The sequence below is a fragment of the Hyalella azteca genome, unplaced genomic scaffold (genome assembly GCF_000764305.2).
Source record: "Hyalella azteca isolate HAZT.00-mixed unplaced genomic scaffold, Hazt_2.0.2 contig8774, whole genome shotgun sequence".
Taxonomy (NCBI): Eukaryota; Metazoa; Arthropoda; class Malacostraca; order Amphipoda; family Hyalellidae; genus Hyalella; species Hyalella azteca.
Genome location: NW_025938859.1, coordinates 643,214 through 670,301, shown reverse-complemented (window position 1 = coordinate 670,301; position 27,088 = coordinate 643,214). Strand labels below are relative to the sequence as shown.

Below are 27,088 nucleotides of genomic sequence, written 5' to 3'. Positions count from 1 at the left end.
TGAGCGTAATCAGTGAGGCGCCACACCCACTTAGATTTCGAATCATGATTAATCATGATAATTTTAAGCACTATAATAAATAAACTATATACCATTAAATTTCTCACAGCTAAACAGCATAAAAATTTATTTTATTCTGCGATTCCCACATCACAGCTTGTTGAATGCCACAGCTCTGTTCCTTAGATTGGACATGATTTCTATGGTGAATTGTGTGCGAAAACTGCCAGAAAACCGTACAGCAAACGAGTCAATGTGACTCGGCGAGTACTGGAGTGTGCAGCATCAAAGCCGCGGTGCGAGGCTGCTTCATGCAGTGAGCGGTGTGACTCAGTTCAGTGAACATCGGCTAGATCATGATGAAATTTTGGTGTTACGCAGGTGACGGAAATTAATTTATATTTTATTTCAAGTATTTACGATAAATTTTGTCTTTTCAATGCTAATAGTGATCTTAGTTTCGTTTTAATCTTGAATGCTTTCCTCGAGTTCAGACTTTAGCAGCCTGCCGCGTGCAATTGTAATAGTGCGTGTTACGGGCTTCATGGCAGTGAAATTAAACAAAAGTTTTATTTAAAAAATTAATGAGTAATCCTAGTAAATTTCATCTACAACGTTCGGAACGCGGTCCTGTTCACTACGAAAATTTCTGAGCGCAGAAAGCAATTACAGAGCAAAAAAAATATTACGAATCAAGCCTTTCTAATAAATTTATATTATTAATAATAACAAGGAATAGGCTCTCTAGACATGCAACATTATTTTTACCGAAATCGTCAATGAACAGGGAAGTAGATAAAATTGATATTGAATGCAGTAAAATCAAAATTTCATTAAACGAAAATCAGCTGTTTCGATTTTATTACAATAAGCGACAAACATAATCGATGAGACCAATCACATTAAGTCAATAAATGCCTTTGAAGGAAACATGACTTTAAAAAACATTTATGTAATGGAATGACACGATGAATAAAGAATGAACTAAGAAACAGGAATTTAAAAAACATTTATGTAATTGAATGACAGGATGAATAAGGAATGAACGAACTCAACCCCATGCAGCATGGCTGGTGACATGCTCGGGAGCAGCGCTGGCCTATACGAAGCACTGGACACGCAGCTGGAACCTGGACGATGACGACAACTGGTCGGGAGGCTTGGTGCACTGCCCTGGACAGCGACTCCAGATGCCGCAACGTCTGGATTATATGGTACTGGTTGAGATTGGGTATTATATGATCGTTACGGTCGAAAATCAAAGTAATTCCTGCACGAATTATATGTTCGCTTAAGACCGTTACCACATTGGCGATCGATGCGTATTTTTATCGGAAGACGCGAATTTAAGAAGTAAGATGACAACTGAGAAAGATTTTAATAAATCTCAAGTTGGACTGACTGGAGATTAGTCATCATGTCCGGATTATCAATGATCAAGTTGCATCTTTGAATTACGAGGTGCATCTTAGTAATTCTGTCGATAATCTTAAGTTCAACGGCGGTTGTAAAATCCAATTACACCGTCTTGTTAACCTTAAGATAGCGATAAAAATGCAAATACTCTTGCCCAGGAAAACTAATAAATGAAGGAGCTGATGAATTACATAATTGATTTCTTGGTAGGCATAGTTGAACTAGGTTTTGTGGAATGACGGTAATTTCAAAATTGCTGAACTAGGCCGCTCGATTATGAGACAAACTTGACCTTAAAGTCTGTGGTTCAGCAGACATACTTGAGTTCCTCGCTGAGCGTTGAGTGGCTCGCGCTGCCGCTGAGTGGGGAGGTTGTGCTCGGTGAGGGGGGCAGTGTCCTGGTGGGCACCGCGGGTGCGAAGAGAAGGCCTTCAGACTGTAAGGCTGAAGTGAAAACGTGTGAGTGCTGGCAACTGCAAAATACGTAAGCTTAATAAAATGTTATTGTAGCGTCAACTTTGTACAACTATTATTCCTTCGAGCCTGATTCGGCATTTACTTTTTGTTCTTTATAATAGAGCTCTGGAGCTTTTCAAAAATGTTGCCAGTGCTAAAATTTCTATCCATGACGAGGTGTTGACTACATAATTCCTTTATCCACAGTCGTTATGGTCACAGAGCTACAAGCTCGAGATGCATTGCATTCACTGAGTGGTAACATTGACAACTGTATTCTAATATAAATCAGCTGACTGTTCGGATGATTAACAGTATAAAAAAACTAATATGAATATGCTGAAATGTGAAATGAAAAAATAATATGAAAACACCGAGAATATTTAAAGCTGAAATTTCGGCAACTCTACCGGACAGTCTCCAGTTAAATATTCCGTAAATTCAACTTCGGTGACGCACATGACATTACGCTGACTAGAATGAAAACACATCACTTTAATGTCTACTTCGTTATATCGTTACCCAATTGATATCGTTAGCCGATTTTTGATTTTATACCGTTAGCCGATCAGATTAACATTCGTTCCGAGGTTGAGGCGCTAGTTAGCAATACAATTTGAAACCCGTTCGAACAGAGCAAAGATAAACTTTATTTCAGTGACGTGGTCGCGCACGAGCAAAGACGAGTGGTGGGACGCGTTGTCGTGGCAGGTGCCTGATGACCTGACCCTGAACAGCAGCGCAATCCCCGACCTGAACAGGGTGCCGTGTACCACAGATACCGTCGTGCTGAGATCCTCTCCCAAGTACCTCTCACCAATACACTTCACCGCACCTACCGTCAGAGTGGCGTCCGTGCAAGTCAACGGGCAGGTGAATATTTCCAGTTTTTGTATTTTTCGCAGCTGATAAAAATTCTTTGCTTGCTAATAAGAAATTGAACAATTTCCAGGTCAATTTTTTTATGAGCTATTCGTGGCAGAACATTGCATCATGAATTCAAGGTTTCGATAATAATAATAATAAGGTTTCGATAATTATTTGTAAAATTTCTGCAGATAGCGGCGGAAAACCTTTAATCGTTATTGTAGAACTCGGGAAATTTTCCGTTTGGGTAGCCAAGGGTGTTCAAAGCATTGTTTGTTGAAAAAGGAAATATATTATTATTTAATGAATCAAAATAAGCATTAAATGGTCACTGGAATTATTCAACAAACAGTGAAACAGACAAAAAAGGCGAAATTCCAAGTTCAACAGCAAAAAACTTTAAGGCCCGAACAACGCTTCCAAAAGTAGAGAATCATACATTTAATTCACACATAAGTAAGTTATGAAAAATTAATGAAGCAAAAAGCATTAGAAAGGAATAAAAGAATACCTTTTAATTAAATTAAATTAGTTTTGCGAGCTCGTATGAAGCGCCTCAACAAATGCGTTGTAACCACAGACGTTGACAACTTCCGGGTTGCTGGACTACGCATCAGGCAACGTGTCAGGGCAGTTGACAGGCAGCTCAGCTGATGGCGGCGTCTTGCTTTACGCCGAGGCTGACCCGCGGTGTTCTGAGGGCCGAGACTGCCAGTGCAACGACGCTGCAGACGTCGCTAGAGTGGTGACTATACGCGAGTAAAAATTTTTTGTATATCATTTATTTATGATCACATTTTGTTCTCAGACAATTCTTGTTGAGGCCCTCGGGAAATCGGCTTTATCTGAATGTTGTTTCAATTAAACTTATTACAATTGCTTCTGAAGCGTTTTTGTTTGTAGTCAGATTTGCACGTTGACAGTCAGGCCAGCATGAAAAGGCTTGTATGCTAATAATCGTTGTTCAGGCTTCAGGAAGGATGGCAATAATTTTAGCTCTGCTTCAAACACCGAACACGAATTTAGTTCGTAATATTTCCCTATATAGTAGCCAAGTGTTCTGTTGTAATTATCAAATCAACTAACCCAGAAAGAAAGAGAACCTCGACTGAATGGTCAATGATAATAATGCATGCGGAACGCTCATGCATGTGCTTGCGTTTAGTTTCTGGTTGAGTTCAGCACATTTGTTTTTGTAACGAGCAGGTCTGCACCAACCGCCAACTCCCGTGCCCCGAGCCCATGTGTGAGAATCCTATTAGAATGCAGGATTTCTGCTGTCCTCAGTGTGGTGAGTTAAGAGTAAGTAGGTTTGATAATAATATAAATTAATTTTCGTGGTTTTAAATGTCCCTTAAAATATAATTTCGTTTGTATAATTTCACTTAATTTAAATAATTTGAAACCCATGTTAGGGAAAGGTGTGGCTTAGGAATTATACCACACCTTTTTTATATTTACCATACCTTTCCCGTGTAAGGAAAAGGTGTGGTAAATTTTAAATAAAATCTCAACAAATCAGAGTTTCATTAAATTATTTTCTATAACGTAAGTTAAGCCTAGCACCATTTGGTAGTTTCATGTATACATTCATAATACCATTCACTATGACACTGTCGCCGGAGGAACGATTTTATGCTCGAATGCATGACATTGGTAAGAAGGAGACCAAGGTACCAAGACTCGACGGATATCATGGAATGATGCCATCACTCGCAAACGATTGATTCACTATCATCACAGAACAAGCCATAACTGTAGGCCAAATCAGCATTCATATTACCGAGCAACTGAAAAATTTAAACATTGAGCGCAGTTTAATGGCGTGCAGGAGTGGACTTCAAACTGCCATCTTCATACAGCGGCGGGGGCCGCCACCTGCAAGGACTGCTGGGCGCTCTGGACGTTGAAGAGGCGGGTCGAGGAGTCGCCCGCTTCTCAGGCCTGATGAGTGACGGTAGCTACCATGTGCTGCTCGCGGCCAGGGAGCGCGACGGGGACTACGAGGCTGCTGCTCAGGTTGTCAGGAGGATATTGCAACAAGGTGAGATGAATAGAGACTATAGGCAGAACAGAAACTTGGCTTCTGAACGATCTATGCCTGATATTAACATAACATAGTGATCTCGGCGCTGAAGTGTAGGCCTGATGTGGCCTGTCGCCAATTCTTTTCCTTTTCGTGCTTTACTATTGCGAATATTGCGAATTTCAAAATAAAAGCAGAGGTAGGAAAGGCATAACTGATATTGCGAAATTCGAACCTAAACCAGAAGCATGAAAAACATAAAAGAGATGATTGATATGGTTGATATTTAAAAATATCTTCAATGTGCCATTTGTTTTGAAGGCACGGAACATTACTTTTCAATAAAAAAACGGTGTTTCACTGAATGCAAGAACTCACTCCCGTAAAATGTATAAAGAACCTTGTAATAATTTGTTTTTAAATGTTTATGCTTGAAATCACCGAAATTGCAGCTGTGGGCAGCGATGGACATCTGGAAGAATCAGCAGCAGGCGCAAGCGCCTACAAGACGGAGTCTGGGAGCAGCTCTGCTGGAGGCCTGGTGTCGGCCATTGTTATCATCGTGCTCGTGGCGCTCCTGCTTTACTTCGTTCACAAGAGAGGATACGCGGATAATGTTCGGTGCGGGAGTTTTCTCTTCAGACAAATAATTGCAGTTTTACGAGAAAAGTCACTCTTAAATGCATATAATCTAATAATTAATCAATTGAGCAATAAAATTTGTTGCATGAAGCCTATAATTTCAGAATTTGAATTAAATTAAGGTAAAAAAAAAACAATAGACCCAAATCTCTATGGAAAAAAGTAACGAAAACTGCTCCCCGCAAAGTTATGTGGTGAGTGTAAACGATTCAGAGTAGAATCAAACATAATATTCGAGATACCTTATGATCTCCCGGGAACATTAGCATACATATTCAAGCTTCATGGCTATAAAACCATTGACATTATCATCGGAAATAAAAGCTAACATAATCAATTATTGTGGAATTCAGAGCTCTACTTCGAGAAAATTCGCCGGCAAGTTTCCAGTTCCGGCGGATGAGCATGGTGGCGATACGGCGCTTATCGCGGATCTCCCTGCACGCCGACGCGCTGTCCGCACGCCGGGCCTCGGACGCTCCGAGCAGCAGGACCCCTGACATGTCAGGCCCCATTCCGACCTACAGCGTTCAGTCCGGCGGTCTGCGCTTCATGAATCCTGTCTTCAGCAAGTCAACTGCGGTCAGTTAAGCACAGGATACGTTGATTCTTGGAAATTTCCACTCTGTATGGGCTTTACGGGTCGTGACCGAGCAAATATTTTTTAAGAGCAGCGACCTGTCGGTGTGAACTGGCCCATCAAATAATGGAGAACTGAGCAACGCTGAATTACGATCAGTAAAGTTAACAAATGATTTATTTCAAAAATATTTTTCAGGAAACATTTTGTGTCAATTTATGATTATAGTTTCGGTGATAGTTAGCTTTTATAAAAAGGTGAGTGTATTTTGGTGAGCATTGCACCTTGCTGGTCCAAGCACTGAGCCGGTCTGCTCTACGTGGAACTGCTGATTTCGGTGAAATTTTTCTGGCTGCGATGTATGAAAGAGAACGAATTCATGTATGGAGATGTTATGAAAGCTGCAAATATGATAATATCAACTATTTAGAGGCAAGATTACCGCTAGTATAACAGAGAAAATTAATTGAATGTAAATTTATGTCATACGGTGTTGATCAAATTCAAATAGAAAAAATCAGACAATTTCATCTCCAAATATCTTAATTGGCGTATATTAAATGCTTTTAATTCACTATGCATCCTTTTGAAACTTTGTAAACCCTGTTTTGCAAAGCAACAATAATGGTGAAGCAGAGATAAAGTGAACATGGCAATAATTAATGTTGACTAGCAGTACATGTGACCTTGCACTTGGGTTCACAGTCCCTGGCTGCTATGCCAATTGACCCTGAAGGCGGGATGTGTGATGACGCCGCGACAGGAAGAGCTGGGGACACTGCTGAGGTCGAGAACCCAATGTACGGCGCCTTCATGCACATGACGCATGCCGAGAAGAAGGTGACAGTTTGTTGCATAAGATTAATCCGGCAAAATATTATTGCTGAGGCAGTTTATTCAGGATCTTAATTCGAAATAATATTTCCCGCAGTAACGTTTGTTTTAGGTGTGAGAAAAGGCCTTTGAACAGTCGTGAATTCTAGCTAACTACAGCACAGCAAAAAAAGGTACCAAAGTTTGGTTTCACCGAAAGTCGTCATTCCGACATGGTAGAACGCGAGTGGTTGTTAGTAGTTACTTTGTTCGAGATTCAATTCGATCAGTCAAGATACATTTAGTAGTTTATGAAAAGGATAAAAACATCATGACCGAACACGATTACTTCATTTCAATGTTAAATGACAAATTCATAGATGTTAACAGAACTCCCACCCCCTGAACTCTTGCAGGCCTACGATGCTACAGATGCGGACGCTGGTCCTCCGAAGCCGCCGCGCTTGGAAGACAAGGGGCAGTCAAGCATGCGTTTCAGCGAACTTGGCACCATCGATGAAGACGTTCATTCGACCGAAGATGACGCAAACGAAATTGTCACTGATGAACCACAGCGCCTAGACAAAAATATAAGAGAAATCATCAGTCTCGAAACCCCCGCCGAATTGGCTAGAGCAGGTCTTTTGATCGATGTACCTGGAGACTCCCCAGTCACGGGACAGATGGTAGAAAATGCATATAAAAACAATGATGGAAAAGGAGAAACCAAAATTGTTATCGATATTCACGCGGCGCCCTTCAGCGAGCTAGAACAAACCAAATCAGATGACGCGCAGCATTTCGGGGCCACGGCTTCTCACGCAACTGCAGATCGCTGCCAACTGGAAGAAGTTGACGATGAGCCTGGCATCAATTTCGGGTTCGAGGACGATGATGAATTTTAGTGTTACTTTATCAGTTGCAAGCGCTTGTAATCAGTTTATTTTGTGAGGAATATTTTACCAACCGGTGCATGCGCTCAATTGACGTGATGTTCATCTGAGATTACAGCCTCATAATTTTATTCATTGTTACTATTATAATCCCGTGCTGATATATAAGCATGATGAATTATCTTATCTACCGCAGGTCTTATGCATTGCGAAACATGTACAGTTGAATAAAAGGACAAGTTTCTGCTTACTTGTTACCTCGAAGGGACAATGATAGATATTAAAAGCGTTAACCTTCGAACCAATATTTAGACCCAGGTTTTAGTTATTAGTTATTTATCCAAGAATAATAAACGGTTCCGAGAAAGTTCCCCAAGTTTTACCATAGCGCTTGTCGCTAATGTGGCAATCGAAATTTTGTTGGGTTTTATCGCTCTGAATAAAGGCCCTTCAAAGCGCTGAAATTCACTTAAAAATGAAAATCAATCAATCGTAGGAGCAAACGTTTTACGAAATGAGTGGGCGTGGATTATTGAATCTCCGCTGATAATTTCGCCTTGTAAACCGATTAACCACGGTAATGTGGATCAAGTCATGCAAGGACACAGTAACTACGATGAGACAAAGCTGATCAATCGCCGTCATAGACTATCAATAATGGATATATACTCTCAATGGAGATCTTTGCGGCATAGCTCCCGAGTTTCTACGGCAACACTCACGTCAACTTCACTCACGTCAACTTAATGACATCATTCTGCTCAGTCTGAACGATCTTTGCAATTTAAAGATTTATTCCCATCCTTCAAAAACAGTGAAAATAGATATTTCTCGCGTTATCCCGCATGCAGCGGAGGTAAAATTCGCTCATTGCCTTTAATAGTGTCTTAGTTTTTAATTTTACAATTTGCTATAACCTCGTCATCCTTCAGAAAGGGGGGGAGGGGGAGAAGCGAGAAACATTGCTGAACGCACGTTTATTAACAAAAACTTGACAGAAATGCAGATATACTGGCCCCTTCTCACTTTAGAACTCCGCCAAGGAGTTTATCACATGAACAACCTAAATAATATTTGAAGAACAAATACAACTTTCCAATCGTCACATGAATAACTTGTCAGTCCATAACATGAACTACATGAATAAAATTTGATAAACAAATGCAATTTTGAAATTTTCAGACGAAAATAACGATTATGAAGGACTATTTGACTATTGATTAACCGCAGTTTTTCCTTGAGTATAGATCGCCTCAAGGAAAAGAAATATTCGCAGGCTTTAAAAATACAATTAACCTAAGTGCATTCCATAACGTTGAAAACGGCGTTCAGGGAGAAAACGGAGAAAATTCTGCGGATCCAGAATCACCAATATACGAATAACAAATTTGTAACTTTTGAGAGATATAAAAGTAGGAATAAAGGAAAAAGATTCAGCCTCAGATTCAAAATCAGGACATCGCACACCGCCAGGGTGCCTTGAGTATTCAAGTTTAGTGAGCACCGCGCTACACAGTATGTAGACACACTTGCGTTCACACGCAGGAAATGGACTACGACTAAATAGTTCATCAGCAGATAAGTACGGTCTGAAGTGTTATTTTTTAATACTTCAAAACCATCTTGGCTCGTTGATGGTATACAACGAAAACAGTCATGGTATTACTATTTACAAGTGCTGCTTGTGAAAACTTAGTGTAATATGCCTATAAAAAACGGAATAGTAGATAAAATAGTCGGCTCACGTTGATTATTCTGACATCTAATCGACTACGTTCGCTCTGAGAACTAGTAATACCATTAGTGTAGGGAGTTTGAACAGGAAACTCAGCACCCAGTTATAGAAGCATGTGCGTGTAATTTTTCAATATCTGTGCATTATTTTGACGATTTTGGGGATAGTTGGCCCTGAGTCGAGTTCATACGCGCACTACAAGGAGCTTCAATTGATGAAACCTTTTTCAAATTTGCTTTTATATCATCAGATACTTTTAATTCAACTAAACTGTCCCAACTAAAAACGAGAATATCAGAAAATAATATAGAGTAGATAATTGTTGAATTTATAACCAAAAACTTTCAAATTCAATGCCTAAACATAAGTAGCTAAGCACAAGATTATGTCAAATGAAAAGAATTTAAAAAATACTCAAATTGATATAACTTCTTCCCAAATCCAGGACAGCTTGATAAAAATTACTCGAAGTCACAAGTTATGCTCCCTAATCCTCATGTCGGGAACATCTTGACAGAATTTAGATGTTTAATACACAATGAAGGTATTTGCATGTTTGAAAAAAAAGTTAAGTAAATTAGTACACATCTCAGGAATGGAGGCCTCACGAATCAGCGTCTCAATTTCTTCATCAATGCCTTCAATATAATGAATGCCTTCAATAATGTGCCTTCCATTTAGTGTTAAAAACAATGGAAAGTTCAGGTGTTGAGAGGCTACACTTTTACTCTACAAACTCAAATAAAAGCTATTAGGAAAATTGGTCCACATCAAAATCTCTATCAGCGGTGAAATCCAATAAATCTCATACTCATTAATTCTATAAAACTGGAAAGAGAATATATTGCTTGATACGCAGATATGTAATAGAATGAATAGAGAACAACGTCGTCTAGGCTGCACAGTACGAGCCGACGACGGTTTCAGATCGATTTCCGCCCACGGCAACTTCCTGCAAATGACTTTGGTGAAGATGCAGTAAACATCAAAAATATAATCACGATCTTTAACTAACAAGAATACTTCTAACTCACAAAACAATAATTGTTGAAGCTTTGATTCGACCTTTCAGAATCATTGCTTTAAACTGAATTGTGTTCGAAGCAACTGAACAAACTTAAAATTTTCATTGAGTGACAAAGTTGTGATTCTGTAATTGAAAAGACATTCAATTAATTGAACACATCGCCGATCAAACTCAAACAAAAATACTAGCAATCGTATTAGATACTCAAACGAACACTATTTTCAGTCATACTCAAATAGACAATTTTTGTTTTCATACTTGAAAGAAGACTAGTGATAACGAACTGCCGCTAATAAAAGTAATCGCTGGAAAGGCCGCAGTATGTAAGTCAGGACTCAGGAGGAGTTCGACCAGCAATGCCTGAAGATGAACGGTAAAGATCTACGTAGCCTCGTCAGAAGAGTACAGCTTCAAAGTATCACAGAATATAGCTAAGCGAAAATACTCGACTAGAGCAACAAGATGAAACAAAAGCTTCATGAAGTGTAGACCAGAAAAAAACTTTGATTTTGCTGCTATTTAACAATGACGACGTGCAATAGTAAGCTAGCATGCAAATTATTCTAGTACACTAAAATATAACAAAAAGATCGACCAAGTCAGATTCAAGCACTTATTTCTGATATTTTTATCTCTTATGTACACGAAAACGTACAATTCTGCCGATTGAATGAAAATATACACTAATAGCGATGCATAGCTGAGAAGCGGGCATAGCCAAAGTTGAACGCGCGCAGTTAAAACTCATGGACCATATCTTGCGACGGTGCAAAAACAACATATTGAAAGCTGCCTTCTGTTCTCTGTTTCGGGGCAATCAAGGAAAATTTAAAAATTGATAATTCAATGCGCCGATCAGAACGAGATCACGTCCGGACCGCTGCCGCGACAACAGCTGCCGACGCTTGTGTCAAAGCAGAAATTGGAGCCTCACTGGCAACTTTAGCGGTGGCATTAGCCTCTGAAATTTCTGTTGTTAACGCTTGAGTTACACCAAAAACATTCGTCTCGATGCATTTGGGAATTTTTGCAGCCGTTTCAGCGCCGGTGATATCGGCGGCAGCTCGAGTGGCAGTGGCGCCAGCGCCTGCCGAGGAGGAGGCGCTGCGGGGGACGCGTTCATACTGACGGCGATGCAGGTCGTCGATGTACGTCAGGTACCACGTGCCGGGCAGCAGAGAGCTGGTGCAACCCACGGGCTTGTATGGAGCTGACACAAAATACAGGGAATTAATTATCCAAAAATGTAAGGTTGCCAAATAATGTGAGTAATTCCGCAATACTATACCGTTAGGACCTATAATGTTTGTCCATGTAATTAACTCTAACCTAAGAATAACATTTTCTCCTTCAACAATGAAACAAATTAATCTGTCTTTTGCAAAAAGTTAGTGATAAATGAAATTGTGTCAGAAAAGATTAAGCTGGGCGAGATGCGTCAGAACGTTCTGCTCTCCGATGCTTCAGGGAGTTGCGAATAACCTTTAAACTCGCATCCCAAAGTATGATTGAGCCATATTTCTGATTTGAATATGGACAAAATATAAGTTGAAAGGCATTGAGAATAATGGAAACGAAATAATGAAACAGAGCAACGAGAAAGATAATGAATTTATTTACCCAAATGATGCGTGGACTCTCTGAGCTTCATGATGTCACTGTAGATTTGCGGCGGCACTTTCTGTCTCGACGCAAGTCTCTGTTGCAGGTCAGACAGCGAAGACACCAACTGTGACAGACTCCAACCTGCCTGTCCATTGCTAGAAGGTAATCTGACATCAGCCCCCAGACGTTGCTGAGCTAAGCCAGATTTTATGACGATGCTGTACATGGTCGAGGCCAAGCCTGAGCCGTACGAGAACAGGCACAGCCGACTGCCTACCAGCGAGTCAGGGTCGGCCGAGTACCTGACGACCATAAGGAAATTCAATCTGTTGGTCTATGCACATTCAAGGAAATTAGTATTGCATATTAATTTAGGAAAATTAGTATTGCACGCTAATTCATGGAAATTATTAGTATTGCATACTAATTCAGGGAAATTAGTATTGCATGCTAATTCATGGAAATTATTAGTATTGCATACTAATTCAGGAAAATTAGTATTGGATGCTAATTCAGGAAAATTAGTATTGGATGCTGATTCAGGAAAATTAGTAGGTATTGCATGCAAATTCATGGAAATTATTAGTATTGCATACTAATTCAGGGAAATTAGTATAGCATGCAAATTCATGGAAATTATTAGTATTGCATACTAATTCAGGGAAATTAGTATAGCATGCTTAATCATGGAAATTAGTAGTACCTATTGCATACCAATTCAGGAAAACAAGTATTGCATACTAATTCAGGAAAAGGCATACTTTCCTGAATTTCTACTTCTATGCATTACAAGAGAATGATATTTAAATAACAGAAATGATTATTAGAAGTTGATACTGAGGCAATGAAAAAGAAAAAACAAATGCATTCATATTCCCACATTAAAGTATAGTAACTTGATCAACAGCTATAAACTGATCATGACATAGAAGCTGGTGATTTTCAGCAGCTATTATGAAGCAAATTTTGTAAAAAATCAAATGATTCGCTTTATGGATACAAAATTTGAATAAAATTGAGAATCTATACATACGGGCCAATTGATTCATATCAACAAAGCTACAAGAGAGAACTTATTCAAAGAAGAATTTGTGAGGTGCACTCGGAAATGCCAGCTGTGTTACCCGGCAAGGAAGGAAGCCAATGCGCCATAGAGCGACGGCGTGTACATGTTGCCCACTTCAGTTGCCAGCAGCAGCGATGGTTTGGTCTGCGTCAGGAAAGCTTCTTCGCTTGATGCCATGAATGCTTGCTCAATATCACGGTTGAAGTAAGTATCTTCAAGTGGCAAATCTCTGCAATAGCAATTTCTTATGAGTACCTTTACTTTTCTCTAATGAATTTAACATCAAGTAAGAAAGATTTCTTATACTACAAAGTAACGATCAATAAGTATTTTACTCGAAATTATTTTGTAATCAAGCACAATACAAGATGCTTTCAATTCTTGCCCAGGTAGAAAGAATATTTCTGACGAACTGATTCGTCTATAATTGGTTTGAGAACAACACAAGAAATAAGAAAATCGTGCATAGAAGATATAAAATAAACTGCACTACAAATATAAACGGCACCACAAATAATATTTAATTTAGAATTAAAATTTAGGATCTTGAAAAAAGCACAGTCTGAGATTTCATTTGAGTTACAATTGCAAAACTATACGTAAAAATAAACAAGAAGACATATATACTGGAAAAGAGTCAAGAAAATTCACCAATATAACTAACCTGAAAGCAGTAAGTGAAGGATGAAGAGCTGCTGCAGCTTCAGGAGATAGGCAGCGGAAGTCATTATATGCAAGACGAGCAAACGACTTCTGGACTAGTTTGCAGTACGGAGTGTGGAAGAGAACAGCCTTGAAGTCAGCCAAGCTCTTCACTTCTTCGTCTGTAAATAAAGGACTGGACTTGAGAAGTGGACAATAGGATTGCAAGAAACACCTTAATTTGACACTAGAATAACTTTATTGCCTGCAGAACAAATCAAAGATGATGGATCCGAGTTGCATCAAGCTTCGATAGAGCTTCGAAAGTACCTACTGATGGTTTTTATATTCATTCTGACCGTGCTTGGAATAGCTGAATCATTTCAGAGAAAAATGCAACCAGGAGTGGACGAATCAAGCCCAGGGTTGGCGATTTTTTTGATTTTTTTTTAAATCAAAAAAATAAANATAAAAAATATCATGATTTTTTTATAAAAAAATCAAGTGATTTAATCACATGATTTAATCATTTTGATTTAATCATTGCCAACCCTGATCACGCCTGCCATGGCAGTGAACTGCTCTGAATGACATGGACTACAATAAATGGAAACATGACTCACCGAGATGTTTGCGAGCTTTGGAGAGGTAGGTCTTGTAACATGAGTCAAGGGCAGCAAAGTAGCATCGGATGGAAAGTTTGCCATCAACAATAGGATACTCTGAGCTCATCACAGGTTTGTAGAAGTCATAGCTGTGATTCATGTGACTGCTGCGTACTCCTATGGTAAAGATGCCAAAGTTCACAAAAAATTATTATAAAAATTGGTCCTCCATAAATTTTATTATTTCAGTATTGTTTTCAACTTGGATAAACTTAATATGTATTGAAAAGTGCGGAAAACAAATGTTTTAACAATATATGTAGAACGTCTGACCGCGATCGAGGACCAGTGGGGCATTGGGTCCAACTAACATGGCGATGGCACCGGCACCGCTTGTGGGTCTGGCCGCACCGCTGGCGTACACGGCGATGTCTCCTGCCACCACCACTGCATACCGGCCTGAAGTAACGTCATCAACAGGATCTTAACTCAAGTAAACTCATGTACAACTTTTATTCATAAGACAAAACAATTGCAGGAAATTAGTCTGCAAATATTTTGATTAACAACAAGAAAAAAAGACTACTGGTGATGAAACTGGTTTACTTAAAATATTATCTTATCTTGAATACGTACCTAATGATATTACTTAAATTTTCTCATTGCTTGTGTCAATCAGGCCAATTGCAACTTGTTTCTTGTTGATATCATCATCATCACTGCCTTATTTAGATTCAAAATGAGAAAAGATTTGTTGCACACGTTATATTAATTATAGGTATATATATGCGAGTTTAGAATATTGACCCAGTAGCACAGTTAATCACATGATTGATCAAATATCTCTCGTCCTCATAAAAATCCATCTTGCAGGTTATTGATAGGGAGCATAAAACATAAATCAGTGGTTCCCAAACTTTTTCAGGCTGGCGCCCATTTTGGCTCCCTAGTGAACTTCTAGCGCCCCCACAGACACATATAAAAACATATGCTACTTTCTTGAAATTCATTAAGCTGCAATTTTAATAGATAAATGTTAAACACATATGTGTATTTCACAAATAGAACCCCATTTAGTGAACCAATATGTTTTTAAGCTGTTTTAACTGTTTCAGCACTAGAAACCTAGGACGTCTCGGCAAATTCACGGCCGGACTCGTGGCCAGTCGCACGACCAATCTCCAAATTCAATTATCAAGTAATATCTCCCAAACTAATGAATGCAGCTCAAGGAAACTTGGAACATATATTCATCAGAAGCTAACGTTGATTTTTAGCTCGTGAAAACGAAATTTTGAATATGCATTCCTAAATACCAAGCGATAATTTTTTTTTTGCTTTTAAAAATTTTCGATTTTACCTTCGTTTGAGAGTTTTTTTTTTCATTTCACAGTCATTCTTGATTTCACGTTTCCTTATATTCAGCCCGTATCGCCGGATAACTTGTCGCTTAAATTCGCGGCGATTAAGAAATTTCTTATAAACTAATGAAAAGATTTCAACGAAACTTTGTATATAAATACCTAACCTCTCAACGGTGATGTTTAGCTCGCGACAATTTTTATATTTTGCTTTCGTTTGCGAGTTATACAGATATAGGAGGAACGACCGGCTTTTCTACCGGCCGGTTTAACCAAGAGCCGTTTACGTGTATCCGTATACGTATAGCCGTATAACTCACAAACGAAAGCAAAACGAAAAAATTGTAGCGAGCTAAACATCACCGTTGCTGAGGTTAGGTATTTAAGTACTAAGTTTCGTTCAAATCCATTCAGTAGTTTTGGAAGGAATTTCTTGATTACTGCGAATTAAGGCACGTATTGCTGTTTAAATCACGAATGGAAGTGAAATGGAAAAAAACTCGAGAACAAAGGCACAATCGAATAAATTTTCATGAGCCTTTCCATTTCATTAACGTTCGGTAGTTAGGACTGTAAATTCAAAATTTCGTTCGAATCTGCTCAATAGTTTGAAATTTTTTTTTATTACCCGGTAATGTGAATTTCGGCCAGTATTGCCATAACTATGGCAAAAACAAATGAAGGCAAAATAAAAAAATTCACGAGCTTAACATTACGTTAGGTCCTAATGAATACGTGTACCAAGTTTCATCGTGTTAAGAGATAGATATAGAGATATAGAGATAGATAGAGATATAGAGACTCTATATTAGATATAGAGTCTGAGAGATATTACTTGAACATTGAATTGGAAATTGGCCGTGAATCCGGCCGTTAATTTGTCCGAGACGTAAACCCAGGAGAGGTTAAAAAAGCTGATCTGGGTGAAAAAAACCATCGCTGGGTGTCATGATGTGCTGCACGTGTTGCGTACAAATCGTCAAACAAACGTTCGAACTTCTGACTTCGAACTACCGCCCCCCTATCGCCCCCCAAACGCCTTCCCCCAAAATCTTTCCACCGCCCCCTAGGGGGGCGATATCGCCCACTTTGGGAACCACTGACATAAATCATATTTCCTATATATATGCACTATAAATGCAATCTTTAATTTTATATTATGAACCTGAACAGTTACTGAACTACCGGTATGAAAATTTGGTGCAGAGAATTAGAAGACTTGAACGAGAGCATAGGCTAGGAACTGTAGAAGTGGATATATATGCATTCCTTACAATAACGAACCAAATTCCACAATTAAAGAAAAGCATTAGAGAATGAATTAAATGGTCAGGTCTCAAGATCCCACCTCTCCACCCACTCGGCAGCATCATAAAGAGGAACAGCAACTTCTCACCACCCCATGCAGAACTCATACCCAATTCAAAGTATCAGATGGAGAAACAGTATAATTAATTGATTGTAATAGTTCCTTACCATCCCAGGCAGAACTTTCCACCCAATTAACAGCATTAAATAGTGCAGCGGTGCCTCCATAGCAGGCATTGGTTGAGTCAACACCCTCAACATCAGAGTTGCCCGACGCTGCAAACGCAGTCATCAGAAATGACTTCACACTCTTGCTTTTATCAACTAAAGTTTCAGTGCCCACTTCAAGCCTTCCAATACTTGTGTAATCTGGAATAAAAAATCTTTGTTACATTTAGCTCTAGAATTTCATTCCTATTTTTGGATGATGCATGAAAGCAAAAAGCATAGGCAGATTTTTTACACAATTATTTGATTTATACAAGAAAACATTACACATAGCCTGGAATTTATACTCAAAATGATTAAAATAACATTAAAATTTTACAGAATTTTACTTCTGGTCAAGAGTCTGAAGGTAATTCTCAACATAGAATATCCACATGTAAATAGATCATTAGTAAAAATATCTGTAACTTACCAATACCAGTTTTTTCCATCAATTGGGTAAGGGCTGTGAGGCATAAAGAGTTGATGTCTTCACAATCACTGCAGAAGCCCATGCGAGTTTGACCAAGCCCAATGGTGTATTTGCCCTGCAAACAACTGACAAATTAAACAATTGTAAAGTGATATTAGTCAAATAATAATGAAAAGCAATCAAATAACAATAACATTAATAGCAATAATTCATCATAATTTCAATAGACCATAATAGATTTTTATTACTTTCTTTTACATTGCTTCTACCTGGTTATAGATAAAACTGTTTAGTACAATAGTACAACATTGAAACAAACAAGAACAAGTAACCATATTTAAATTAGAATGACACGGCTATAAGAAGATAACATCCTTTACCTTTGACACACCATCAAAGTCTTCTAATTCAGCTTGGTCAACAAATTGTGCTGGGAAGTAAACTTCCATAGCAATAATGCCAACATCTTGAGGCCAGGTCCTCAGTGGCAAACTGCTATTCTTTCTCCAATCTTCCTCCGCTCCATCAAAAGAATCAATATTGCAGCCATTAGACTTGACAGTCTCTGAGTTACCCTCCCATGCACTGACACAATGCTTTTTGAACATGATGCAAACTGAATTGGAAAAGCAATAAATGCAGAATTATTGTTAAACAATTTTAAAAACCAAAATCAAGGATAGGTACCTATACCTTTAAGTATAATATATGTACATAAATGTGAAATGAGAAACTGTTCAGGAGCAAAATATTAATCACTAAAAATACCATTCTAGCTGGAAAAAATAATTACCATATTTTATTTGACAACATTTTACCCAACCTTGAGAATTTTTTCAAATTTGAAAAAAAGAAGGCATATTTTGAGAAACATAATTTTATGTTTCTCAAAATATGCCTTCTAAGGACATGTCTTCCATTCAGTTCTGAGACAAAGACTGGCGAAGACAAAGACAAGCCAACCCTGACTCCCTGAGTCAGCAAGGAAAGCATAGAAGCATCAGAATGTGTGTACAAATCTACAAACAACATACAATGAGATCCATACATAGGTAAATATTTCTTAGTTGCAGATAACATGCAAGAATATAATACATCAATCAACTATTTGGAGCAAAAAGTTAGTTTCAATTCATTGAATGCATTCTTATTCCAGGATTTTGAACTGCATCAACATTTTAAAGAAGCAAATGTATAAATTAGGATTAAAGAAAATGAGGAGCCACATCAGAAATAAAGTTTCTGTGATGAGCATTTCTATGCTGTGTACATTTAATTTTTCCTCAGTTTCCTCTTCTATTCAACTTATGACCTTATGACGAGTTTAGGACGTCACAGTCCACGGTCACGCTGATGCGCCGCCTTTGTCGTCCTTTGTCTCCGAGTCGTCGTCGGATGTAACGTTGGACGTGTTCCGTCTATTAGCCCTCATTTGGGCATGCTGATGCAAGATGCTGTTGCTTGTCGCTTGCTGATGGTAGTTTCCCATTACTGGACAGTCCGGGATCTTTCTCAACCACTTGTCCAGTCGTCTCTTGAATGTTGCAAGGGTGAACTCCCCTCCTCTCAACTTCACCAGCAGAATTCCAGGTTTTTTTTCCTATTGAAAGACTGGTCTTCATCATAGATGCTGCAGGACATTAGACTAAAATTGCATCATTACATTTACTATGAACAGTATTTTAAACAAGTTATGCATATGCACATGCCTGTGAACCATCATTATGGTTATTTATACCTACAAATTAGAACAGCACTCAGGGAGAGTAATGTTTGAACAAGTGCACATGGTACCGGTACTGTCAAACAGGATAATAAGGGACAGGCTTCAACCATGGCGTAAAAATGTTATAACAGCAAAACTAATCAAAATATTGCAAACCTAAAACTAGTAGCATAAATTTCAAAAATTTTTCTATGCAGCATAAAGGATGTTAAGAAATTAAAGATTTACTAGATCTAAAAAATCCCTGAAAAAAGTTAAAAAGTAATATCTTGAAAAGTTACTTCTGTTAAGGTCTGTAGTAAAATTTTTTTTTGCCATATTATAAAATTTTGCTAAAACAAATTGCAGACAGGTGTTGGCTTCAAAACTTCATTGACGGAATTTGGGTACCTCAACCCAAAGGAATATGGTGACCATTTCCGCAAGCTGGGGTATTTAGGGACACCAACCTGGGGCTGGGGGTAATATAGGACTCCCCTAAAAATGCCTTTATGACAGAACCTTGGTTAGCAAAGGCTCTGATTAAAAAAAAAATATATAACTCAGTACTCACTGCAGTGAGTGATAGAGCGCACGTTCTCGTTGACAAAAACGTGAAGTCACGGACGGATAGACAGACAGACAGACGGACATGGCGAGCACAATAGTGCATTTTTTTTCATAAATGAGAAAATGCACTAAAAATTGGTTTCTGACAAAGAATTTCAATTAAATATCCTACCTCTCCCAGTAGAAAAATTTCGCCTCACGAAAAGCTAATGCATCATGGGCCATCACAAAATTGTGCATAGAATGTCATAGATAGAATTGTGCACTGGGCAACATAGAATGAAAAGTAATTAACCTAAAGTATGATTTATTTCTACAAAATTTTTTTAATATGGTGCATTTTTTCGCTACAGGCCTTAGCAGAGGTACAGTACTTTTCCAAAATCTCACTCTTCACAAGTTCACACTTATTTTAGGGATTTTTTAGAGGTAGTAAATGAATGGTTTCTTAACTTGCTTTAAACTACATAGATAGGAAAAATTTTAAACTTTATGCCATTATTTGTAGTTTTGAAATGTTTCAATTAGTTTAGCTGCGACAACACTAACAACATTGCTATGAAATGATGGAGGACTGTCTTGATTTACCCCACCAGTCCCATATTACCCCATTAGATGGTATATAATTCACTCATTCATCTAATAGGAAACTTGTGGCTTCAAATGGTTTGAAAGTTTTAGTTAGGTTTAAAAGGAGGATTTATTCCATGCTGCCCTAAACCCATGGGCCATGGATGTGAACAAAGGTGGAAAATTAGGCAGAAGCCACCCATAAATGAAACCTGGCCTGGAAAATGTCAGCCATTCAACTTTCGTGCTGCAACTAGTTTCCAATTATTTTTGATACTGGAAGATTCCCCCCCCCCCAGGTGAATTATCTGGTATCAAACTATTAATAAAATTGTATAATCAAGCCAAGAGATTCTGAGTGTTTAAAAAATAGGTAACTTTGGAGTTGTGATATTTTATTCATAAAATCATAATCATAAGTGGGATGGGAAGATTCCAATCTAGATTATGAAAAAGAAACACATATCAAAATTAATGATGATAAACTCATGATGATGATGGTAAAGGAAAGTGTAAGGGAAACTCTCCCTTAATGTTAGTAGTGGCTCATAAAGCCATTAAGGAAAAGATTCCCTTTGAATTTTCTTTACTATTTATAAATTATTTTGATAAAAAATAAAATTGACATGTTTTTGCCAAATGCCAGCTATTTCCTAAAATCACCTAAGAAATAAGTATTTCATATTTATTCCAGAATCCAGATTGGATTGTAGAAAATTAGACTGCATAGCCTAATCTGGTTAGGTATGATGATACTTTTCTGAAAAATAAGCAAGACATACGATGATAAGAGTAATAAAGGGCATATTATCAATTCCAAAACATTTTAAAAATGCAAAATAGTAAAAAAAATAACTTTTTCATATGAATCATATCATTTTAGCAAGGATCTGCTAATTTGAGTGCCTGAGATTGATAATTACAATATGCAGCATAAGTCAGTGAAAAGTGATAGCCTGATAGTGATAGGACGGAACTTATACTATACTTACTCAGTATAGCCTATAGCCTGTATACTTATTACCTAGTATAGGAGGCTAAGAGCCCCACGACCAGTAACTTCCTTAATCAATAAATGCGACCTACTATCTAGCAGTAAGACTAAGTACGAGTACCTACAGTGTAGTCAGTAGTGTGTATAAGCTAGGCAGTGTAGCGGTAGCCTACTGTCTAGTACTGACTACTGGGCCTGTCGCCTGTGGGCGCCTAAGACTAGGACTAGCCTCTAGGAGTAGGTAACATTAATCATTACTGGACTACACTCACTACAGTCTGACAGTCTGACTTGATACTTGATAGACACTTGACAGTACAAAACCATAAGCAAGACAGTACAAAACTATAGGAAGACAGTAAAAAACAATGAGGTATTGGTATTCAACTTTCAAGTTGCAAATTTGAATTTCGTTCATATTCCAAGTTCATCATCATTAAAATTCATTATTATTTATTCAGTCACAAATGTTATATTTTTTAATGAATTCACGTGATCGTATTTGTTTGAATTTAATTGTGAAGGTCTGATTAATCGATAAATATGCGTTTTTTCTAAGTCGAAAGGAATTTGAGAGCTCCTTAGCCCTCCACAGCAGTTACTGACACCACCCCAGCCGCACGTGATGACACCTAACCGACGTCTCCCGATCAAATAATCAACGAAGCCGGGCTCAGCCATCTGCAAGGTCAGCCGGCGTGATGTAAGAATTTTTTTTCTAATAATGCCGAAAATTTACAAAGGTAGACGAAGATTTATTTGAAATGTCAACGTTACAAGAGTTTACGTTTTAAATCTCTATGTGAGGCTGGATGTTCCATTTATGGATGTGATAAGTTAGTACATAAATAATTTTTCTTTTACCTTTCCAAAATGTTGTTGTCAGGTCCAAGGTAAAAAAGTCCGTATATGAGAGAGTAAAAAACTCATGGTTGAACAAGTTACTAGTTCAACCATGAAAAAGCTGAAGTAATATCCGATATTTACTTCTATAATTTTCGTCGAAATCAGCTCTTCTGAATTGTGTTTCTTGTAAGCAACCATTTCGGTTGAGGTAAAAATATTCTATTAACAGCATTATAACGCTACCGATAAATTTACTAGAGTTTTTTGAAGAGATTTTACGTAACTGATAGGCCTGCAGACGTGCTGAGAACGGGTAGCGAATGTTATAATTAGATTCTAATATTAATTAGTGCAATTTTTACAACACTTCTCTTTACCTTCACTTCTTGTTGTTTGTTTGTCTGCCACAAATCTCATTATCGAAATTTAACACACTTCTACTTATCCTATCGATCTTACATTTTGCACACTTGCGAAAAGTTGGAGATAATGCATGAATCAATTAACAAAATGAATAATTTTAATAAGTACAATTTTTTTCCAATATTAAAAAATTGAAAAAAAAAATAATTTTGTCCGCTACAAATCTTATAATTTATATTCCACACACTTTTACCTGTCCAATTTATCTGAAATTTTGCATACTTGTGTGAAGTCAGAGGCAATGCATGAATCAATTGACAGAATGAATAATTTCGAAAAAATTTTATTTATTAAAAAAATGGAAAATAAATTTTTTAATATTCGAAAATAAAATTAGAAATTTATTGTACATATGTAACATTGGAGACACTGGATTCTTTAGAAGTGTTGTCATTAAAATGTATTTTTTAAACATATTATTACTTCTTTGATCGCATGAATGCGTGAGAGTCGCATGATTTGCGTTTCTGCTGAACGCACAAGAAATTTTGAAATTGAATAATTACGTTTACCATCAACGTTATTATTCTTTTTGCGCCTACCGCGGTCTGCTTCACTGCCTTTACGTTCCCTTAAATGCTTAACTCAGTATTACCACAAAAATGCTGCATCGCAAGAAAAGATGCTTACGTCGATCCGTGCTTGCGTGCTTGATGAATATAATATCGCATGCCAAATATTTAAAAACTTCGTTGATGCTAGCCTGTACAGAAAACAGTGGCGCGTAAAGGGAATAGATAGGTGATTATTTTTGATAGGACTTTGTACATATGAACGGATCGAAGGGCTGAATTGAACCTCATTCGAATTTACAGTGAGCTCCTGCATCCGAATTTGCTAGAGTTAACGAATGTCGATGAAGACTTAATATGCGATGAATACTGAATAAAAATACTTTTAATTCCAATGAGAGTAATTGGAAATTCCAATCGACATTTCTTCCTTTTGGCCCTGATATGTTTCCTCTTTTTAAGGGTGTAGGGGCGAGGTCCAACATGGCGAGCGCTAAGATCTGCATCCCCAATGTCTGGCCACTGTCCGGGTCATAGCCATCCATGACCGCCTTCGCCTGCCGCATAGCTTTCGGCCTCTCGCCGCGGGTCGAACCGGATGAAGTTGTTTCTCTAGGTATCAATACTTGTTCTGACAATTCAATACTGAGTTGCACATACCCAGTTTAAAATTTCCAAACTCGTTATCTTTTAGATGCGAGTGTCCAAATCTCTTTAACAATCCTCGCGCGACCAAAATTTTTAATTTTGTCATGAAAATCTTGACCTTTATTTTGGTTGCTTTCATTTAGACGCTATTCTAAATTCTTGGGTACATATTCTTCTTTATAGAACTCGCACACATTTAATCGTCCCGCACTCGTATAAGTAAAAGAACTGTAAATTCTGCTGGTTTAATTGCTCACGTCGATCATGTTATACCTTCAGGTTTTGTTCGCTATTCAGGCATCTCACAGTCTCTGCTATTTGTTGGTGTGAGTCCAGCCTTTACCATCAATATCAATATCAACAGCCTTTAGGCTCTCCACTCAACTTTTCTCGAAAGTTTGTAACAGTCGAAATTAGGAATTGGAAAACGAAAAGTCTGATCGTGACTGTTCTTACATTGGCTTCTGAGAATCTTACATTGATGGAATCGCGCGTGTGAATTGATGGAATCGCGCGTGGAATCGCGCGCGTCATTGATTTTTATGCTGTGAAACGATGCCGAAAAGAACTTCGAGTAGGAGCTTGCACTAGGAGCTTGCTTAATTTGGTCGAAACTTATCATTATAACTGATACATAAAATACCATTTCTACCTATATATCTATAAATTTAGAATATTTCGTTTGACTGAATGTTGTTGACCGACTGTAGTCATAATAATTGTGGTGTGGACGAAACTATAGTTTGGTTGCATTAAAATATAAGTATTTTATTTAACTAAAATTAGAAACTTGATCCATACATCTAATGTTCCATTCTTCTGTTATATGATGGATACAAAATCTTCTTCTGCAGCCACTCAGCACCGAAATGTTGCCAAAAAATTAAATCATGAGTGCTCGAGGAGTGCCGCAAACGAAAGATTCTTCGAGCGCAATCCAGTGTTATTAAATTCTTCTCAAGTACCCCATTAGACACTCACGAGATGTACTAGATTCGCAAGACAACAATAAGAAAATAAGGCAGGTAAAAGCGACAATAATCTACATTGAATCCTAATTATGTTGCTAATAAAAATGCCCAACTGATGTTTGATCTGATATAATATTGCCTTTCAAGTATTTAGCTACGAAACCTCCAGGTAATGTGCTAAGGCATGGCGTGCTAATAAGCTAATCATAGAACAATCCCGCGGCGAACCATTTTCGCTGAGCTGGCAATGTGAGCGCGTCTAAGAGACTAATAAAATCGCTTGCGCGTCATTCTGTTCAGAAAGTTTGAATTCAGTTTTCTGAAATGCTTAAAATGCGTTTTCTAGTATTCAAGTCTATGGCAAAAAATTTGTTATAGAAAAAAATAACATAGAAAAAATAAAAATCGTAAAGTTTAGATGCGCGTTTTGATTTGAATTCCTCTCTCTGGAAGGACGTTTAGTAAAGAATAAGCTAGGAAGCAATCAATAACTTAACTCTCGTCAGTTTTGTTTTGCTGAACTTTCTCCCACCATGAATTCTCTACACATACTAAGTTATTCATTTGAAACTAATTTTATGACTCGGGACCACATTTGGAAACATGGTCTGTGGAATTTTATAGCGTGCTCAGGTTGGCGACGGTCGCCTTTTTGACTAAAGCGAAATTAGCGTCAGTCTCGAAATGCACCGCTTGTTGGAGCACATTTTAACCCAGCGTATCGTGGAGAACTTGTCTCCGAGAAGTCAAGTCAACAGAGAGCTTTACTAAATAATCGAATGCGGGAGATGAGGCTGCTTGAAGTGCTCTGCTATTGTCACGACTGATATATGTGGCCGTAAACTGACGATGTAGAACAATGGTGGCCGATAAATGTGCCTATAAACTGGCAACGTAGCTGAGCGGTGGAGACAGTGAATCCTCATATAATGCAGGTACATAATACAATCAAAATAATTGCGGCTACATAAGGCATGATTTGTGCCACACCACATAGCCACTGCCACAAATGATCAGATGACTTCCAGATTGGTCAGAAGCATTAAGTTATTAATGAAGCATACAATGCAGGAGGTATAATTGCAGCCACCATATCAGTGCTGAGAATACACAATGCCTGGTAAACGTTCTTTTGTTTGCTGCACACTGACGGCAACCTATCTGGTACGTTTAATTGTTGGTTACTATGCCTTAAAGAAGTTATTATGGGACGGTGAGCGATTAGCCAGACCCCATTGTGTGTGAACACAAAAGAATTGTAGCGATATTTCGGGAACTAAAATATACTGGCGAGGAGTTTTGCATATCTTGTATGTGTGCTTAATGTTATCTTGAGTGCTAAGTATAATTGTAATATCGTAAAAAATTATGAAAGTTACAAGCATGTATTTGAAAAGCTAGCGCTTCTGAGAGTGCGCAGGTGCGCACTGTATTTATATGAGGTCAATTAAATTTAGCACATAATGCAATTAGTCCAAAATGTATGTATGCCAAATTTTAGCTGTCAAAAATTGCACTCTATACAAAAGGTGACAATGGAGCTTTGTGGTCAGTGATGGCCTACAAAACCTCGACGTTTTCTTTCATGAGCTTCTCTTGAAATATTATTTACTGTTAATATCATTTGACGCTTTCATGTGATGCTCGTTGAACGGCGACTTGAATAAAGAATTGGACCGAGTTGTTAGTTGGTTTGAAAGCTTTTATAACTAATAAATTGGATGAACAATTCGCAATACATCAAAAAACAATTGAGCAATAAATAGTTTGGTGAAATCGACTCTTTACTTAATTAATTTTGCATATGAGAAAATTGAAATCTTACGGAAGAATATAGGTTTTTATAATAGATGTGAAGAAGTCATAATCAGTTGCTGGATAATAGATATGTACCTACGTCAGTAGCTAACTTATCCTAGCGCACATACTACATGGAATATGCACGCACACATAGCACATACATGAAACCTAAAACAATCGAATAAAATTAAACATTTACAAAATCCGATTACCAAATTTTACATAAATACATTCCACGCCACAGGCTCAACCATTTAACTAACTATGTAACTTTGATATAACTTTGACGCATTTGATAAAAAGGAAATAAAAGGATAATTGAGAAGGAAGAACTCAGGAAAACTTATAACTTGTTCAATCTGAGACC

The 27,088-nt window shown here is 37.8% G+C and overlaps 2 protein-coding genes across 3 annotated transcripts; one reads left to right on the top strand and one right to left on the bottom strand.

Annotated features, from left to right (window-relative positions):
• The first annotated feature begins 276 nt into the window (after positions 1-276).
• On the top strand, positions 277-7,937 carry LOC108676673 (protein amnionless). The gene is made up of 11 exons (XM_018164792.1): positions 277-381; positions 1,066-1,214; positions 1,731-1,875; positions 2,531-2,745; positions 3,320-3,484; positions 3,946-4,030; positions 4,571-4,783; positions 5,218-5,386; positions 5,761-5,989; positions 6,693-6,827; positions 7,217-7,937. The coding sequence occupies exons 1-11, from the start codon at positions 357-359 to the stop codon at positions 7,703-7,705; spliced, it is 2,019 nt and encodes a 672-aa protein (XP_018020281.1). The 5' UTR covers positions 277-356; the 3' UTR covers positions 7,706-7,937.
• A 718-nt stretch (positions 7,938-8,655) lies between these two features.
• Positions 8,656-22,421, bottom strand: LOC108676709 (hydroxymethylglutaryl-CoA synthase 1-like). 2 transcript variants are annotated; one of them, XM_047881751.1, is made up of 10 exons: positions 22,386-22,421; positions 18,063-18,298; positions 17,683-17,797; positions 17,211-17,411; positions 14,707-14,832; positions 14,392-14,550; positions 13,791-13,950; positions 13,185-13,355; positions 12,076-12,362; positions 8,656-11,665 (listed from the first exon to the last, which is right to left on the bottom strand). In XM_047881751.1, the coding sequence occupies exons 2-10, from the start codon at positions 18,288-18,290 to the stop codon at positions 11,322-11,324; spliced, it is 1,791 nt and encodes a 596-aa protein (XP_047737707.1). In that variant the 5' UTR covers positions 18,291-18,298; positions 22,386-22,421; the 3' UTR covers positions 8,656-11,321. The 2 variants fall into 2 exon arrangements, with proteins under 2 accessions (XP_047737707.1, XP_018020327.1); XM_018164838.2 differs by lacking the exon at positions 22,386-22,421 and adding an exon at positions 22,014-22,157.
• Between the last annotated feature and the right edge of the window lie 4,667 nt (positions 22,422-27,088).

Bases quoted from the DNA above. Each gene is read 5' to 3' on its own strand.
- LOC108676673 (XM_018164792.1), top strand. From the start codon at position 357: ATGATGAAATTTTGGTGTTACGCAG. The intron at 2,746-3,319 runs GTGAATATTTCC...TTGTAACCACAG, and splicing joins CCGTGCAAGTCAACGGGCAG to ACGTTGACAACTTCCGGGTT. The intron at 4,031-4,570 runs GTGAGTTAAGAG...AATGGCGTGCAG, and splicing joins TTTCTGCTGTCCTCAGTGTG to GAGTGGACTTCAAACTGCCA.
- LOC108676709 (XM_047881751.1), bottom strand. From the start codon at position 18,290: ATGTTCAAAAAGCATTGTGTCAGTGCATGGGAGGGTAACTCAGAGACT. The intron at 14,551-14,706 runs GTCAGACGTTCT...TCTTTACCATAG, and splicing joins CCCACTGGTCCTCGATCGCG to GAGTACGCAGCAGTCACATG. The intron at 12,363-13,184 runs GTAACACAGCTG...TATGGTCGTCAG, and splicing joins TTGGCTTCCTTCCTTGCCGG to GTACTCGGCCGACCCTGACT.